General features: G+C 34.3%; 1 protein-coding gene across 2 annotated transcripts in view; it reads left to right on the top strand.

Annotated features, from left to right (window-relative positions):
- Positions 1-16,340, top strand: part of TBC1D19 (TBC1 domain family member 19) — a 61,443-nt gene that overhangs the window by 16,877 nt on the left and 28,226 nt on the right. For both annotated transcript variants that reach the window (XM_054064945.1, XM_054064944.1), the window contains exons 5-11: positions 3,030-3,104; positions 4,060-4,123; positions 5,012-5,058; positions 7,045-7,155; positions 7,981-8,053; positions 8,832-8,870; positions 11,911-12,023. In XM_054064945.1, the coding sequence (XP_053920920.1) occupies positions 3,030-3,104; positions 4,060-4,123; positions 5,012-5,058; positions 7,045-7,155; positions 7,981-8,053; positions 8,832-8,870; positions 11,911-12,023 (522 nt within the window). The remainder of the gene's footprint in view (positions 1-3,029; positions 3,105-4,059; positions 4,124-5,011; positions 5,059-7,044; positions 7,156-7,980; positions 8,054-8,831; positions 8,871-11,910; positions 12,024-16,340) is intronic.

Below are 16,340 nucleotides of genomic sequence, written 5' to 3' on the forward strand. Positions count from 1 at the left end.
TCCCCATGTTTTACATGCTATACAGACACAATTGACAAAGCATTCTGACCTGTGGGTGTTGAGAGGTAGAGCACTCCCCAGTCCTATTTATAAATATGTGTAACGTTACAGTTGATTTCAATAGGACCGTGGGTACTAGGAACTTTCTGATGTATATTAGACCTCTTCCCATTCATATCCGAATTTATCCCAGAAGAGTTAAATAATCCTAAAGGACAAAGAAGAGCTAAGTTGCTTTTCTTTTTTGAAGGAGACTGCTATACTCAGAAAAAAAAAAAAAATTAAAATTACAATGCTGTATGTTAAATTCTAGTGTTGTGACTGTGGAAGGTTTACTTAAAATGTCTTCCTTCAATAGTCAGTTCACCTATCCTAGTTTCTAAATCTCTTTGAGGAAATAAACTGGAGCGCTTGAATAATTGTAAAAAATGGTATTTTCTCTGAAAATTATTAAAGTCAAAAGAAATTTGATAACATTTTTACTATTCCTAAAAGAATTTGTGTTCCTTGTTACAGAAGTTGGATTAAGGGATTTTCAGATCTCTCTTGGATCATGTATTGCTTTGGTTTCCTGTGTCCTAAATTAAGTTATGCCTCTTATCAAAGAAGCTTCAGCAGTATTTCTTATAGCCAAATTAAAAGTTCATGAGCATCAGAAGGAGAACGGTACTGACATTGTTTCTATATTTATTTATTTTTGAAATTTACAGGTTTTGATTAGAGAAAATGTACCCAGTGAAATCTGAGTCCAGACACCTTGAATTCTACCCACAGAGTAGGTCTTAGGTACACTCTAAAAGAATCACGTTTCTGTCTTGTCTTCTAGAAGAAAGAGTTTTAGGATTCATTATTGTGGGGAAAAAAATAACTACTTCTAGATAGTTTATGTAATTGTAACATGTTTCTGTTTAGTTTATTTGTTGACCACACAGATTCATTTAACTGCAGTGAAAGTTTATAAGTTGCTACAGGGCAAGATAAATCTGATTTGTAATAGGCATGTTGAAAATTGTTTGCAAATTGCAGTACTGCCTTCCTTGGTCTCAAGTAATGTACTGAAGGTTATCATTGTAACCAGAGCAATCCCAGCAACGTATTTTCTTAGTGTTACATTTCTTCATAAAATCATGGGAATCATTTTGGAAAATTTATTTTTCCCATCAATGAAATTACTTTGTGAACTCTGCCTTTGGCTTTTATTTCAGTTGAGGATACTGCATTCTTTTTCTGTTCACACTGTCTTGGGGTTCTTGCTTGGTGAGGTGAGGCTGTGAAACCTTCACTTTTGTTTTGACTTGGTTGCTTTTATTTGAACATCTTGTACTAGGCAGAGCCTTGAAGGCTGCATTTTGGCACAGTTTGAGTGTCCAGCAGTGGTTTATTACTAACATATTGCATCCCCACCACGTTAAGTGGGTAAATGTCTGATCTTGTAGTTGTCAGTTACACTGAGAGTATTGACCTCCATTGCTCCATGGAATGAGCTGGTTCTCAGTCTTACAAAGCTGCCATCTGCCTCCTGTGTGCTTCTTTTGTAGCTTTTCTATCTTGAAGCATAGCTGTGCTTTTTTTCTCCCCTTAATTTTGAACTTGATTATTTCATTTTGTCTTTTAAACTGCTATTAACGCCTCTGTATTCCCTCTTTGTCTCTATTTTCTTGTCCTGTATGGCTTAGTAGTCTTTGTGCTCTTCTCACTTCTTATTTCTTCCAGCAACAATAACACACTTCTCAGCAAATAGGGTACTGTAAATGTTCTCACATACCCATCTGTGAAAGAAAAACTGGTTTGTGGCATAGTATTGAATAGCAGCATTTGGAAGGCATTTGAATATGATAATACAGTTAAATAAAAAAATATGCAGAATATTATAAAAAATACTACAATTTTGAAAACATTCCTTACAGTCAATACTAGGATGTGATTTGTTTATACAAGAGAAGGTGAAGATGTGACTTGGTTTTGAGAAGAAATTTCTGGTCAAAGATAGCTGATTTGTTTGATGGAAAAGTCATGAGAGGGCCTTGTAAACGGAAGTTAACATGGATCAATTATAGACAAGATATAACATTTATTTTTTAACAGAAGATCTGAACATCTGCTCTCCCCTTCATTTGTTTCCTGGCTAATAAACTGCAGCCTATTTCGGACAGAACTTTAAGTTTGAGGAATATGTGGTTAGACAGTAGCTAACTGTTGTAGAATTTATGTCTAGAGCAAATTACAAATAATAAATAGAGCTAAATGACATTAACAGGAGTCTTTGCATTTGTTTGATTGGGGCCTGACTCATCATCCACAGAAAATTAAATTAATTATAAAATCCATCAGTGCTGCTGTAATCACATAAGCAAAATCCTAAGTCAGTCAACTAGGAAGTCAGTACTAGTTGGCATTAACTTCAGAGGAATTATCCATGGATTAGGCACCATATGGTAAGTTTGAAGTCTAATGCAATAGTCGGAAAAATCTGATTGCTTTATAAGCTGACCGCTTGCTACTGGGGCATTGTCTGTTTCTGTTTTCCTGCTTGTTTATTGAACTGGTTTTTGAGCGTTACAGAATACCAGATTTCTGACTTTTTAACTGCTGTAAACATCTAAGATACCTTCTCTGGAGAAAGGTGTGCATTGTTTTCAGGTCGCAAAGTGGAGAAGGCATTGTCTGTATACAGTTGATTGCTCTGCTTACTAATTTGAAAAATTTATTAAATGTTGATATATAAGGAAGCTTGATCATTAGGCATATGTCAAAACTCAGTAATTGTGAAATACATGCTTTTTGGAGATCTGAAGTACAAACAATTTTTTTGGTTCTTTATTATGGTGTAAGTGATGAAATCTCTTTGTCTTATTGTTTCCATTGAAACAATCATATAAATATTACATTAATATTCTTGCAGATGTCAGTCAGTGACTCTTCCTATCCTTTCTTATATATGATTTTTAAAAGCTGCTTGTGATTACATGATCAATGCAATTGGAGGAAAGAGAAAATCCATGTAATTTTTTTTTTTTTTAATGTTTTAGGGAAGCTGGGAGAAGCGAATTCTAAAAAGTCTAAACAGCATGTGCACAGAGCTCAGTATTCCGCTAGCCCAGAAGGTAATGTACTATTAACTCTCTATTGCCAAACTGACAACGAAGCCTTGTCTTGCACACTTGTAATGTAGTGCTCATTTTATACATGGTTATCAAAAGCTGAAAGGCCAGTATCCAGATAATTTTACTACAGAATAATTTTCAAGGATAGTGGCAATGTATGCATCGTCTCTACTTGGGAGAAGATGAAGTCTATAGGCTTCCTCTTTGCTGTTGCAGTATTTAGCCTCCTGAGGGAGCAGTGTGTTAGGAGACTAATTGCTGCATTTATTGGTCTTAATAGGGCATTTTTGTGTGCAGACTTAACTGTGTAACTTGTAGGTGTATAGCCTGTACACGATATAAATGTACTTTGTGTGCTGGAGAAAGCTGGAGTTGAACTGGTACTTTAGCAGAGAGAGATACTGTTACATCGTTAATTTTGTTTGTCATTCAGCTTTGTTTTGGTTTTGTTGTGTTTTTTTTTTAAATTAATTTAGAGGCTTTAATTTTAAAGATTATGGAATTGGGGAATGATGTTAGAATGTTTTAGTCTTTTTTTTTCTCCTGTTGTATATCTATGATAGGTAGCAGAACCTCTGTGGTTCATCGTATGAGATAAAGGATGCAGCTGTGTTTGCTTTTCATGACTGTGCCAGCGACAGGAATTTGATTACAAAGTCCAAAAGCTCTATGAAATGAGCAGTAAATATTCAGTAATATAAAACTGACTGCTAAATAGTCTAAAATCCATTAGTAAACTCATGAAACTATTTAATGGCCTTCTTTTTGCTTTGAACTGGAACTTGGACTTGCTATAGTAGAATATACTGTTAAGCTGGGGATAATTTGTTAGCAAGATAAATTTGTGTTGCTAGTGCAGTCTGTTTTTGAAAGTGTTACATTAACTGGTGTATTTTAAATCGGCATGGTTTTACTCATTCTGTTAAAAGAAGAGTTACTTTCTTTTGCCTTTCAGAGGCCTGTAAGTGAACAGAAAGAACTGCTTAATAAATGGAATGAAATGGGAACTGATGAGCCAGGTATGGTTAACTAAATTTGTGTGCATTAACTTTTTTGTACATAGAAAAATAGCATATACGTATTATTTGTCAGTCAAAGATTAATGTAATCACTTCGTGGTAAACTGTTTAAAATCTTTGTTTCTCATTGGTAATATATCATTATGCATAAATAAATATTTATTTCAATTTTATTTTGTTTCAAGTTATTGTATCATCACTGAGAGGTTATGGAATAATACTTCTTGTTCCAGAGCTTTAGAGCTTTATGTAGCTAGTGTACTGCTCCTGTTAGTGTAAGCTCAGGCTAATAGAAAGAAAATGTTCAGAACTATAGGTAATTAAGATCAGGTGTTTTATTAACAAAAGATAAAAATAGCACTTACACAGAATAGTCAGTCATATCCTTTGGGAGAGCAAGGCTAACTGCCTTGTTAGTTAATATCCAGGTTCCTTAAAACAAATTATTCTGCAAAGGTACTAGTTTGTATAACAGTACTAGCACTGTTTTGGCAAATACTTTTCATGGATTGTTTATGACTAGTCTCAATTTTTAATTTGATGGCAGTATGTTTTAATTCAACAATCTATGTTGTTAAAACAAAAAAAAATCCCTCTTTTGAATATTGTGTATCTCCCATGTCTTAAAAATGTTTCAATCTAAAAACTTGTATTAAATAAATAAAAAGCTTCTGGTGACTACTGTTCACTTTGAGTTTACAAAACTAAGGCACTCCATAATCTTGGAGAACTTGTTGTGTTTGTAGCCATGATATTTGTGATAATGTTATTTTAGTCCTTGCTCTAATATCTTATTGAAATTGTTAGATTGTGTTACATTAATGGTAGAATTGCATGGTTTTTTTCATCTTTTGGTTTTAACGTAGCATCATTGAAATCTTATTTCAGATCTAAGTCTCTTCCGTCCTGTTTATGCACCTAAAGATTTTCTTGAGGTAAGCATTTCTGAAGCCATGGCTCAGCCATTGAGTTAAATGCATTATTGTCTCTTATATGAAGTGGGAAAAATAATTAAGTGTATTTCAAACAATTTGTGCTTTGTAGCAAGTGAAATATGGCATGTTTTGTTCGACAAAATGCTATTGCTCTTTTTTTAACTGCAGTTTTGAATTGTGCTTGTGATAAATATCTCTTTATCCAGAGAGCAAACAGTTTGGAGCCAACTTATTTCCTCTGAGAGCAATTCTCCAGCTGATTTCATAAATCATTTTACATTTTAAATTGTAATACATTAAGCTAATAAATTGCAATAATAAGAATACTTGGCGGTAGAGAGGAAGACCTGTACAGAGTTCAAATTGGAGGTTATATGGGAAGATTGTGACGAGTCAAGCACAAAAGAGAACTGCCTGGAATTTGGAGGCTTTTGTCTGTAATCAAACCAAACCATTAAAAAAAATGATGGCTGCTGAATCTTTAAAGTCAGAAATTACAGTATTCATCATATTATGTGGTTCAAGCAGGGAACAGGACTTGCTTTACCAGCTATGCCTGGAATAGACATGGGCAATGGACAGTTAACATTATTGATTACAGGGAACTTACTGGTGACTCAGTAGGAGATTTTTGGATTAAAATGTGAAAATAAAATTTAAAAAATCAGAATCTGTATATCCTGTGAGTTAAACAAGAAACAAGTCACCTAGAGTATGATGATAGTGAAAAATTATGGAGTTAATATGGCCTCCTAATTTAGAGAATAAAACTTAAAGTCAAATACTGAATTATCAGTCAGCATATTAATATTAGGATGTGATTCAATGCAAGTTTAGTGGAACATCTTTTATAGTGGTAGAGGAGATTTGTAGTATTTCTGACTTGGTTGTAAATTGTTTCATATTTAAGAATGGTGAAGGCACTTCTGAATCCAACAGTAACCTTTCTAACCATTCTATTAAATTTCTAAAAAGTTGCTCTTGTTCAGTTAGTGATCATAATACTGGACATTTTTGATTTATTCTATTTCCCATCACTGTACTAACAGCCAAGTTGTGTGTTTAATCTTGAACCCATAAACAAATCCATCTCCATTTTATCCTTATCCAGTGACCCTCATTGTCACTCTCCTGTTTTCTTTCCAGAGTTTGCAGTTTCTTACATTAATCTTCTAATTTACAAGTCTGACAGTGAGTTTATATGGTATTAGAATATTTAGAAGACTGTGAAATATAGAGGTAGCATGCTGTGAAAGAATTTCGTAAGAGCTGGAAACTGATCTCAGAAAGAATCCTTGCCAGCTCAACATTATAATATCAAAATCTATACCCATGGAATAACAGTATGTAAAAGACTGTAAATTCCTTTATAGATCACAGTTACTTATCATGACATTATGATTTCTTGTCCTTTAAATTTTATCCTTAAATTTTATTAATAATTATTTAGGTTTAAATTTTGTAGTTTTTGTAAATGAAAGAAGATATTTTGGTGTATTGTGATTTAGTATTAATTGTTTTAGTAACAAATTACGTAGCACTTTGATTGAAAGCTGTATAGGCTTGCCAGTGTAAGAATATGGATAAAAATTATTTCACAAAAAAGTAATAGTGAAGAATGTCCTGGATAGTGTAGCCATCAGAAATATACTCTTGATGTTCAAATAGCTTTCATAAGAAAGTGAATTTGAGTCAAGACATTACTATTTAACCAGCACGTAATCCCACATATTGAAAAATATTTCTTTTTTATTTCCTAATTAGAGCTTACTTTTCAAAGTAGAATATTTATGCTTCCTTAAAAATTCGTCTTCTTTTTGATTTTGAAAATGTTGGGATAGAATTTGGTAGGTTGGGTCTATATACATGGTAGTTGCAGGAAACAGTTTTATGCTGAATGTACTGTTTGTAATAGTGATGATAAGAAGAGTTCTGCATGTAGATTTCTGAATATATACAAGAAATGACAGGGCTACCGTTTTTAAGGTGCTGATGAATCTTCGAAACCCGAATTATGAAAACGGAGAACAACCTAGTTTCAGAAATCATCTGGGGCTGATTCAGGTTCCTCTAAAAGTTAAAGATATTCCCGAATTGGTAAGTATATTTTTTTCTTAAAAGAGATTTCTGTAAGAATTATTTTGCCTTGCTGATGAATAAGATTCTAAACAATAAGGAAGAATGTCAGTATCTCGATAAATTTCTCCTTTTGAAAGTGAAAATAAATCTTAATATATAGTTAAAACATAGAGCATAAAAAAAAGTTTTACGAAAACACATTTTTAATGAAAAATAATACATAAACAGTAAAAACAATCTGCCAGTTGGAAAGTTTTCATTTTAAGCCTCTCAGACTTGATTTGTGCCAAAAATATATTTCCGTACATGTTATTCACTCTTTTTTTTTTCTGTACAAGAGACTTTTAAAATATGTAGTTCATCTTAATTCTACAGTTTTTGTTTGCTGTACAAGATTGGTAACCTGACAATCAGTTAGCTTCTGATTCTATTCTTAGAGTAATTTTAAATCCCTTTATTGTTGAACTGCAAATTAAAGAAAATGCTTGGGTACTAGTATTATAATCGAAAAATAGGATAGCTCTTAATGCCTTAATTGCACCTGGCTTGGGAAAAAAAGCTGGGAAATAGATATCCTTAACTAGCTTTTTGGTTCACTACTTTATTACATCGAGGTGTAGCTCACAGTTGCTGTGAAAACTGGGGCCTCTAACTAAAGCTGGAGTAAGAATTGCTGTGAGATTCTTCTCTTCAAAAATCTGAGCTTGTATGTCATATATATGCATTTAAAAGAACTAGGTTTCGTTTAGAAAATATTTGCGTTGTATCCTCCAGAAGAAATCTCTAGTCATTTAGATAATTAAACATTGTTAATTACTGTTTTATGGTTTTGTTTCTTTTCAGAAAGAAAACTTCAGTGAACTGGGCTTAAATATAGGACAGCTTGGTATTGATGATTCAGCACAAGTGCCTCCTGGTTAGCTAATGCTGTGCTTCAGTCATTTAAATAGAACACTAATCAGTAGAGTACTTTGCAGTTATCAAGTAATTTATGTATTTTTTCTGTAATAAACCGTGTTTGTTCTGTAACTATGGTTGTAGTGATTTTCTTAGTAAAATATAGCTAATGATAAAAAACATTGCAAATATGAAGGGACATATTTGGAGAAGATTATTAATCCTCCCCTTAAGTTGAAATTATGTTAATTCGAGTGTCTTTGAACACTTCAGAGACAAATTTGTCTGACTCAAAAAATACAGAAAAATCAATAACTGTTAAGCTAACTAATGGATAGGCGTAGATGCAAACATCTTTAAATAACTATCTCTTCTTAAAGGTTACAGAAAATACCCACATATTAATATTCAGTAGCTTAAATAGTGCATAATTTTTGTTATTTTTCCATGTATGCATTTATTTCTGTGGAAACAGGTTTTAAAATTGTCTTTCCATATGAAAATGGAAAACACTCTACTGTCAAGAGATTTTTCTTTTTACATGGAAACTTAGCTAATTGAAAATCTAGATTCATGCAGTATAGTGCTACTTTGATACCAGTGTCCTTCAGGCAAGAAAAATTCAGTAGTATTATTTCATCTTTTTTTTTAAAAAGTATTAATGCTGATGCAGGTTAATTTTTAGTGACACTAGCAACAAAAATCAGCTAAATGTAGCGGTATGCAGTAGAAATATAAAATAAGTTACTTGCTGGGCTATCTTTTATAAATTTTTTGCTTTTCTATTTATTTTCTAGAGTTCTTTGAAAATGAACATGTACGTGTTGGACAAAAGGGTATGATCTGTTTTCATCTGTAATAAATTGAGTAGTTAGGAATGCATTTAGAAAATTTCTATCTCAGTTACGTATACCTTTTAGAATTTTAACAATTTAGACAGAACTAACCCAAAGCATAGACAGTAATACCACTGTAATTCAGACAGAGACAGTCAGTAATATTAGTGTAATTTAGACAGAGACAAAAAAAGCAAGCATTTGCAGTATTCTAGTAGCTACCAGATAAATAGCTCCACAGATATCTCATTAAAAATAAAATAGGAAGCATAGAGTCCTAAATTTTTGGTGATAACTTATGCCACTATTAAATTTAATCTTAAAATCAAAAGACTCTGGACTCCCTTCTGTGCACACACAGTTCTCATTAGTGTACTGCGGTTTACACCTGTGTGTCAGAATAGGGTCTTTTAATTGTTATTTGCAATTATAAAACTTCCTAAATACTGCAGTGCTTAGCCACTATGGAAAATTCACTGATTTGTCTCTGTATACTGCTTTTGCTGAAAAAGTTCCATTTTTTTTTTTTGTAGGCTAAGAAATAATCTACAAAAGAAAGCAGAAAATAAAAAGAATTAATCATTTATTAGCTTAGTTTGCTTATAGAAGAAACATACAAGGAATGTTTGAAATCCATCAGTATCTGCTCCTTGCTGTCTCTTGTGATTCCTGCTAAACGTTGTCACCATCAAAGAAAAAATAGAGTGGGTACCATCCCAAAAGGCCTCCATCCTTTTTTTTGTTGTTGTTGCAATAACAAAACTGTGACCTTTCTTACTTTTCCTTTTGTGGTCCTCCTTCTATCCCTCCTTGTCTGTTTTCTGATCCAAGAGCAGCATGTTAGGGTACTGTCCATCTCTGTTCTTTTTGTGTTCCAAATAAATTCCCCATCCAGATTTCCTGAGCCAGCCATTCAACTTCATAATGTAATTCTTAGTGCTTGTCTCCTGTATGTGTAGAGCAGCTTCTATTACAGAGATTGCCTTGGCTTTTCCTATATGCAGAAATACAAAATTGTGTAAAAATGGAAGTTAAAAGTCATGGTCATAAACTAAAATCTCAGTTCATTCAGTGGCAGTACTACTGCATGCTCTATTGGGTGTTCGTTTTGACTTTGGTTTCCACTGATGTTATTGATTTTGCTTTTATATTAGATTTATTACCAAGTCTGAGGAATTTTCTTTATTGTATTATATTTAGTAAAACTCATCTTGTATATAGCAAAACTACTTCTTAATACCTTATGTCTCAGTAAGGAACAATAAACACACATGGACATTGGGTCATAGTCTTCTCTAAAGATTTGTGGAGAATGCAGGAGTGCCTTTTCTTTTAGCCTCCTTCATTTAGTAAAAAAGAATCACTCACCATCTGTGTTAGAGCTCTGCAGATTAAACAGAAAGTTGGCAAACCAGTCTATTTAGTATTTAAGAAGAGAGGGAAGGAGAAAGGAATAAATTAAATAGATTTGTAATTCCAAACCTCATCCTTCTAAGTCATGTCAAGGCAGATATTATGACTATCTAGTATAGTGAAATTTAGAAAAGCAAGTTGTTTCTGAGAGGCTTCAGGGAAATTGAAGGATACAGGTTTGGAAATTCCTGAGCACCAGCACACTACCTATCTAATGTCTAAATAATCTCACAGAAGTAACTTCCCAACTCTCTGTTGTGAGAGACATTTCAGGTAGGAGGGTACAGTTAATTACAGAACATTAAGGGAAACAGCACTTTTACCAGATTAGGATTACTAAAGATCATTGACTTTGAAGTTTATAGATAGGAGTAAGATAATCTGCTCTGAGGTATGTACAGTACTGAATTCAAGATGAGGCCCTTGTGACAGAGTAGCCTAAAGCTTCACAACAATGACCCATCTAGGCAAACCTGTAAACAGTAGAGATTTGGTTTATGTCAATCTGAATCAAAGACAAAATCTTTCTCAAAATAAGGTATTTATCCTCAAGAATACGTATACCAATAATGAGAGAACATGACAATACACTCTGAAACGGAAAATTCTTGCCCCACAGTAATCTGTGAAGATATTTGTATAGTTAATATTAAAATAGGGGGGACACAAAAAACCAGAATGAGTGGCAGTCTCCTGTTTGAACTCAGATACCACTCACAGTGAAACAGGACTACTTTGTGGCTATGTAAGTCTGCTTGTTCAACTTGATTCCAGCCTACTAGCTGCAACTAGCCTTGATCCTGGGCTGCATCAAAGGAGGCATGACCAGCAGGTCAAAGAAGATTCTGCCTCTCTACTCTGCTCTCATGAGACCCTGCCTAGCGTAATGTGTTCAGCTCTGTGGTCCCCATCATAAAACGAATGATGGCCACAGAGATGTTCAGAGGGCTAGAGCGTGTGTCATGAAGACAGGCTGAGAAGTTTGGGCTTCTCCAGCCTGGAGAAGGCTTGAAGGATACCTTATAGCAGCTTTCCAGTACCTAAAGGGGATCTACAAGAAAGCTGGGGAGGGACTTTTTACAGGGATGTGTAGTGATAGGACACTATCTTTAGGCTTTAAACTGGAAGAGGATAGATTTAGATTAGATGTAAGGAAAATATTTTTCACCATGAGGCTGGGGAGGCACTAGAACAGATCCCAGAGAAGCTGTGAATGCCCCATCCCTGCAGGTGTTTGAGATCAGTCTGGATGGGGCTTTGAGCAGCCTGATCTAGTGGCAGGTGACCCTGCTCGTGGTGGAGGGATTGGAACTAAGTGATCTTTAAGGTCCCTTCCAACCCAAGCCATTCTGTGATATAGTCAGAGGCATACTAAGAAGATGCATACTAGGTGCTGTTTTATGACAAAGTACTACAGCCTTGTTTATTAATATCAATTGCGTTTTTCACCAGGAAGCTACTTCAAAATTGTGTTCTGGAAATTAGACCTTTTAGATGCTTTCCCATTAGCTAAAGCTTACAGCATGATAAACCAGTTTGTAAATATAGAAATATAAGTATTTGATAGTTTGATAAACTTTGGAAGTCTTAAACTACTTAAATTCGTTACCTGCTCTGTTTCTTACAGTTTTAGCAGAGCAAGATAGTGCTGCAGCTCAACAGTATGTTCGCCAGGGATGTCCAACAGCACTCCGAGCTGATCTGTGGGCCCTCATCCTCAATATTTCTAATCAGCCAGAGGTAAGGAACAAAGTGAGAGTAAATATGAAGACTAGGCAAAACCACAAAATCTTCTAGCTTTTTCCAGAATAGCAATGCTCTGCTGAGTTGTGACGGAAACTGATAAACATTTTCTGAGAAATATACATATGTCTGCAATAAAACTCTTGCTGTAGTGAGGTCTTTTAGTCTCTTCCCTAATTTATCAGCAGTGAGCAAAATACTGTGGAACTACCTATTCAATTGACGTGGTTAGCACCAGAGGTTTTCCTATATGGTGCTGACTTTTTTGGAAGGGGGCAAAACAAAGGTCCTGGAGAGAAGAGTGAACCTCTCTTATCTTTGCTAAGTTTTATAAAAAGATGATCTGCTATACCTTTTTTCCTGCCTATTTGGACCTGTCATCATGTTCAAGTACATATCTTTTAAACTGCTTTATGTGTTATTGTATATACTCTACGTATGATGAAAAAGACATAGAGGAACTAGTAAGAAGTGAATTGTTTTCATACACCCTTGTACAGCAGCAGTTTTTTGTAATACCGTATACTTGACTGAAGTCCTTAACAATGAATTCTTTTGCAGTATCTGAAGACATGCTATGATCAATATATCTAACAGACCACAAATTTAAATCCTTATTTAAATCTTTTCAGAATTGTGAATATTTTGACGCAAGGCTTCTATTGCAATAAAAAAAATAACATGCATACATGTTATTTGCTCATAAATGTGAGCATTTTACACTGTCTCATGTCCTTCGAGAATGTTGCCGTTTTCTTATAATAGGGAGGTATTTATTGGTAATTGCATAGTACAATCATAGGATTTTGCCCTTAAAAACAAATGTATACCTAGTTCATTGACAGTTAACCAAAGGAATTGAAGTTATTTGGTCTGGTATTAAAATTACTCGGTTTATTCATTTTTGAATAAATAAAATGGGCTTCTGTTTCTAGTAAGTAAAAGTGAATTTTCTGTAGAAGAAAGAGCTGTTGAAATAATAATGAAATATTATACATCTTAATTCAGATGCTGAGGGCTAGATTTAAGTTATTTTAAATTACCAGGACAGCTTGAATTTTAGAAGTCTTTCTCTTTATGAGAGCAGGAATATTAGAAGTGTGAAATTAATGTTCTCAGTTACATTGCATCTGTTTATATTCTGTTGAATGCTGCATGCCCTAAAAGCATTTTTATCTTAATGTAGAAAATGAAATAATTGAATAATAGAGACAAGTATTCTGTTTTGATCACTAAAAGTGAATACAATAAGCAGAACAATGATAAAATATTTCATTTTATGTTCATGTAAAGCACGAATTGTTATGGAAATAGATTTATTAAGATCCGTTTCCTGAAATTTACATGGATAGTTTTCAACAGTTACTGTTTATAAAGAGCAACAAGCTGTTTCTGTCTATTAGTATATTTGTCAGCCACACTGTTAAGTCCTTTCAAGGTTAACTCTAGTTTATAGTTGGTTTTAATACATGTTTATAGTATGCATGAAGTATGAATATTTTTAGATGTTCTGTGAAAGTTAGTCTGTGCTGTGAGGCTATTCGCTCAATTTACTGTTAGGTAAGGTAGAGAACAGTACATGAGCTGTTTGATCGCAAGTGCTCATGTATGTGCCTTTACTGTGTAATAAATGGTAATTTAGCTTCAGCTTATTGCAAGGATGTGTGCAAACACATGTCAGGGCAGCTAGTAGGTTGACATAATGTTTTACCTTCAGACAGTTCTGTACTCAGTTAGCAAATGATTCTCGTCGACTATAGATGAGGAAGAAAAATAAACTATATACACATACAGCATTCTGAGATTCAGTGCAGTAGATATTCTCCTTCAGGAGATGTTCTACAGAGTCCATAGCCTTGAGACTGAACTGTGTGCAGGGAATTATTGGTGAGACAGTATTTTGTGATGATGCTGAAAGATCTCAAGAAAGATGACTGTAAGTAGCTGGAAAATGGTAACAATAACATCAATAAAAAGTGGTATGGAAGGATTCATGAAGCGATCCAGACTGCAAATTTGTCACTACTTTGAAATCCTTGAAATGAAAGACTGGAAAACAGTAAAATAAAAAATCCACAATGAATAAAAATTATTGACTCTGTGGATAAGATAAACTAAGTTGGAGAAAATCATGTAAGCTGGTAATGTAAGTGCATATGAATGTTTTTCTGTTGTGCTAAACTGAAACTATGTCTTTTAATGTAGCAGCTATTAAGTGTTTTATCTTATTCTCCCAGACTATTTTTGCATAGCATATTTTGTTTGCTGTCCTGGGCTCTAAGTTACAGTTGGTTTATGGACTTTGAGTACTAAAAATATAAATGCACTGAATGGGTAGGCTTTCTAACTGAGGCCTAGCAGATTGCCAACAGGTTATGGGTTGCTATAGCTATGTTATAAGCTGAATGTCCGTAGTTCATTTTAAGGATTACATTTACCAGCGTTTCACAGAAGTGAGGCTGTAACTACTGCCAGAATGTTAGCATCCTGAGATGTTCTTCTTGCATGTATTGAATATACTGCTTTATTTTTTGCAAAGTATAGCAAAGCAGTTTTCAGATATATGTAGCTGGTTAATTGTCTGCTATATTTCATATAGACTTGATTGTTTATCTAACACTTGTTTTCTTTACTTCTTGTGTACTGTTTCTCTGCTGAAGTTGGATTGTGTGGTTGCAGAGATTTCTTGCTGTAATATTTCTCATTTGCAGCTTAGCTCTATTACATTTATAGCTGTATGAATCTATTACTCAAAGGATTGTGAATTTCCTTTCTTTAATGTAAAATATTATTGAAGGTTTGGTATGGGCAGCGTTGTGTGTCTTAGCATCCGATATTGTCGTTTGGAAAATTTACTTCAGTAAAGCTCAGCCTCTGTATAAAGCTAATATACAGCCAAGCCAAGGGGTGATAGTGACAATCTAGCATCATAATCGTAAAAATGATGAACGGTAAACTCTGTATGCAGGATTACTTAGAAATGTGTAAACACATTTCCTGGCCATGAACTGTTTATTAGTTTTCATTTGTAATGGCACATTTCAGAGAAACTGTTAAAAGAGCATTTTTAAGGTTGCGAAGTCAAACATGTAAGAGCTGAACAGTGTTACAGTTAATATGAACCGTGCAAACTGTTCAATTTGCTGTGTATCTGTATTTTGTCATATGATCTTGAATCACACAATCACATTTTTTCCTGTGGAATGTCTGCCTCACTGATCGCACAGAATGCATGGTGCACACTTACTGAGAATCTGTTTAATATTTTTTATTCCTTCTCTTTGATGCGTTACCGGGTTATTTATTCGCTGCTATTCAAGCAGTTCTTAAAAAACAAAATTGTTCACTATCTTGTAGACTTTTTTCCTCTTAATTTTTTTAAGTTAATGGGTTGAAATCTTAATTCTGAAATTGTCCAGCATGCAGAAATTATTAATGCTTTGCTTTACTACAACTTCTACTGAGTGACCTAGGTTTAAAAACTTAATAATAGGTGTAAGTTCATGATGGACCATGATGTAACTTTATGCCTTATCAGTACGGTTATTTAGAGTAGGATCAGTAGCCAAAGGTACTCACTGCACCATTAAAATGGCTAAGAAGCTAGTAGTAGTAATGCACTGTCAGCCTCTTTGACTGGAGAAGGATGCACTTTACAAGTAGATTTCACAAGTGTCTGGTAAAAGAGTAGGTTTTGGATCCTCGTCCGAGGTTTGCCGGGAGAGACTTTCTGTAGTTCTTTTGTCCATTACATCTTCATGTAATCTGTTTAGGTTTTTGTTTTGTACTTGTTTGTGGTGCTTTTGTTTCAAATTCTACAGCTTACCTAATTACTGCTGGTTGCCATTCTTTAGGCTTCATCCAATTCCCGCAAATCTTAGTGTCTCCTTTCTAGATTCCCCAATGTCAGCCTTTCTTCATATTCCTGTTTCTATGCCTCACCCACCCGTTTCTTGCATTAGGTTTGAGAAGCAGATATAAATAGTTCAATCAAAGGACAAAGGTAACCTAAAAATGAATCATGAGCTGCCTACAGTTTAGCAGTGAGAGCGCAACTCTGGTTCCAGGGATTTTGTGCCAGACCACAGGTGGACTGTGCCTACACAGAGGCTGCTGAGTAATCTAAACCTTAACTTCAAAGATCATCAGATTCTGGTTAAACTAAGTTTTCAGGGTACTGCTGAAAGATACTCTTATCTCTTGCCTATGAGCTTAGCTCTTTTTTCCTTATGCTTTTAGGTAGATAGAGTATGAGGGTTTTGGTGGAAATTTTGGTATGTGGCTTTGTAAGGTCTAGAAGGCTGGGCACTGCAA

The sequence above is a fragment of the Cuculus canorus genome, chromosome 4 (genome assembly GCF_017976375.1).
Source record: "Cuculus canorus isolate bCucCan1 chromosome 4, bCucCan1.pri, whole genome shotgun sequence".
Lineage (NCBI taxonomy): Eukaryota > Metazoa > Chordata > Aves > Cuculiformes > Cuculidae > Cuculus > Cuculus canorus.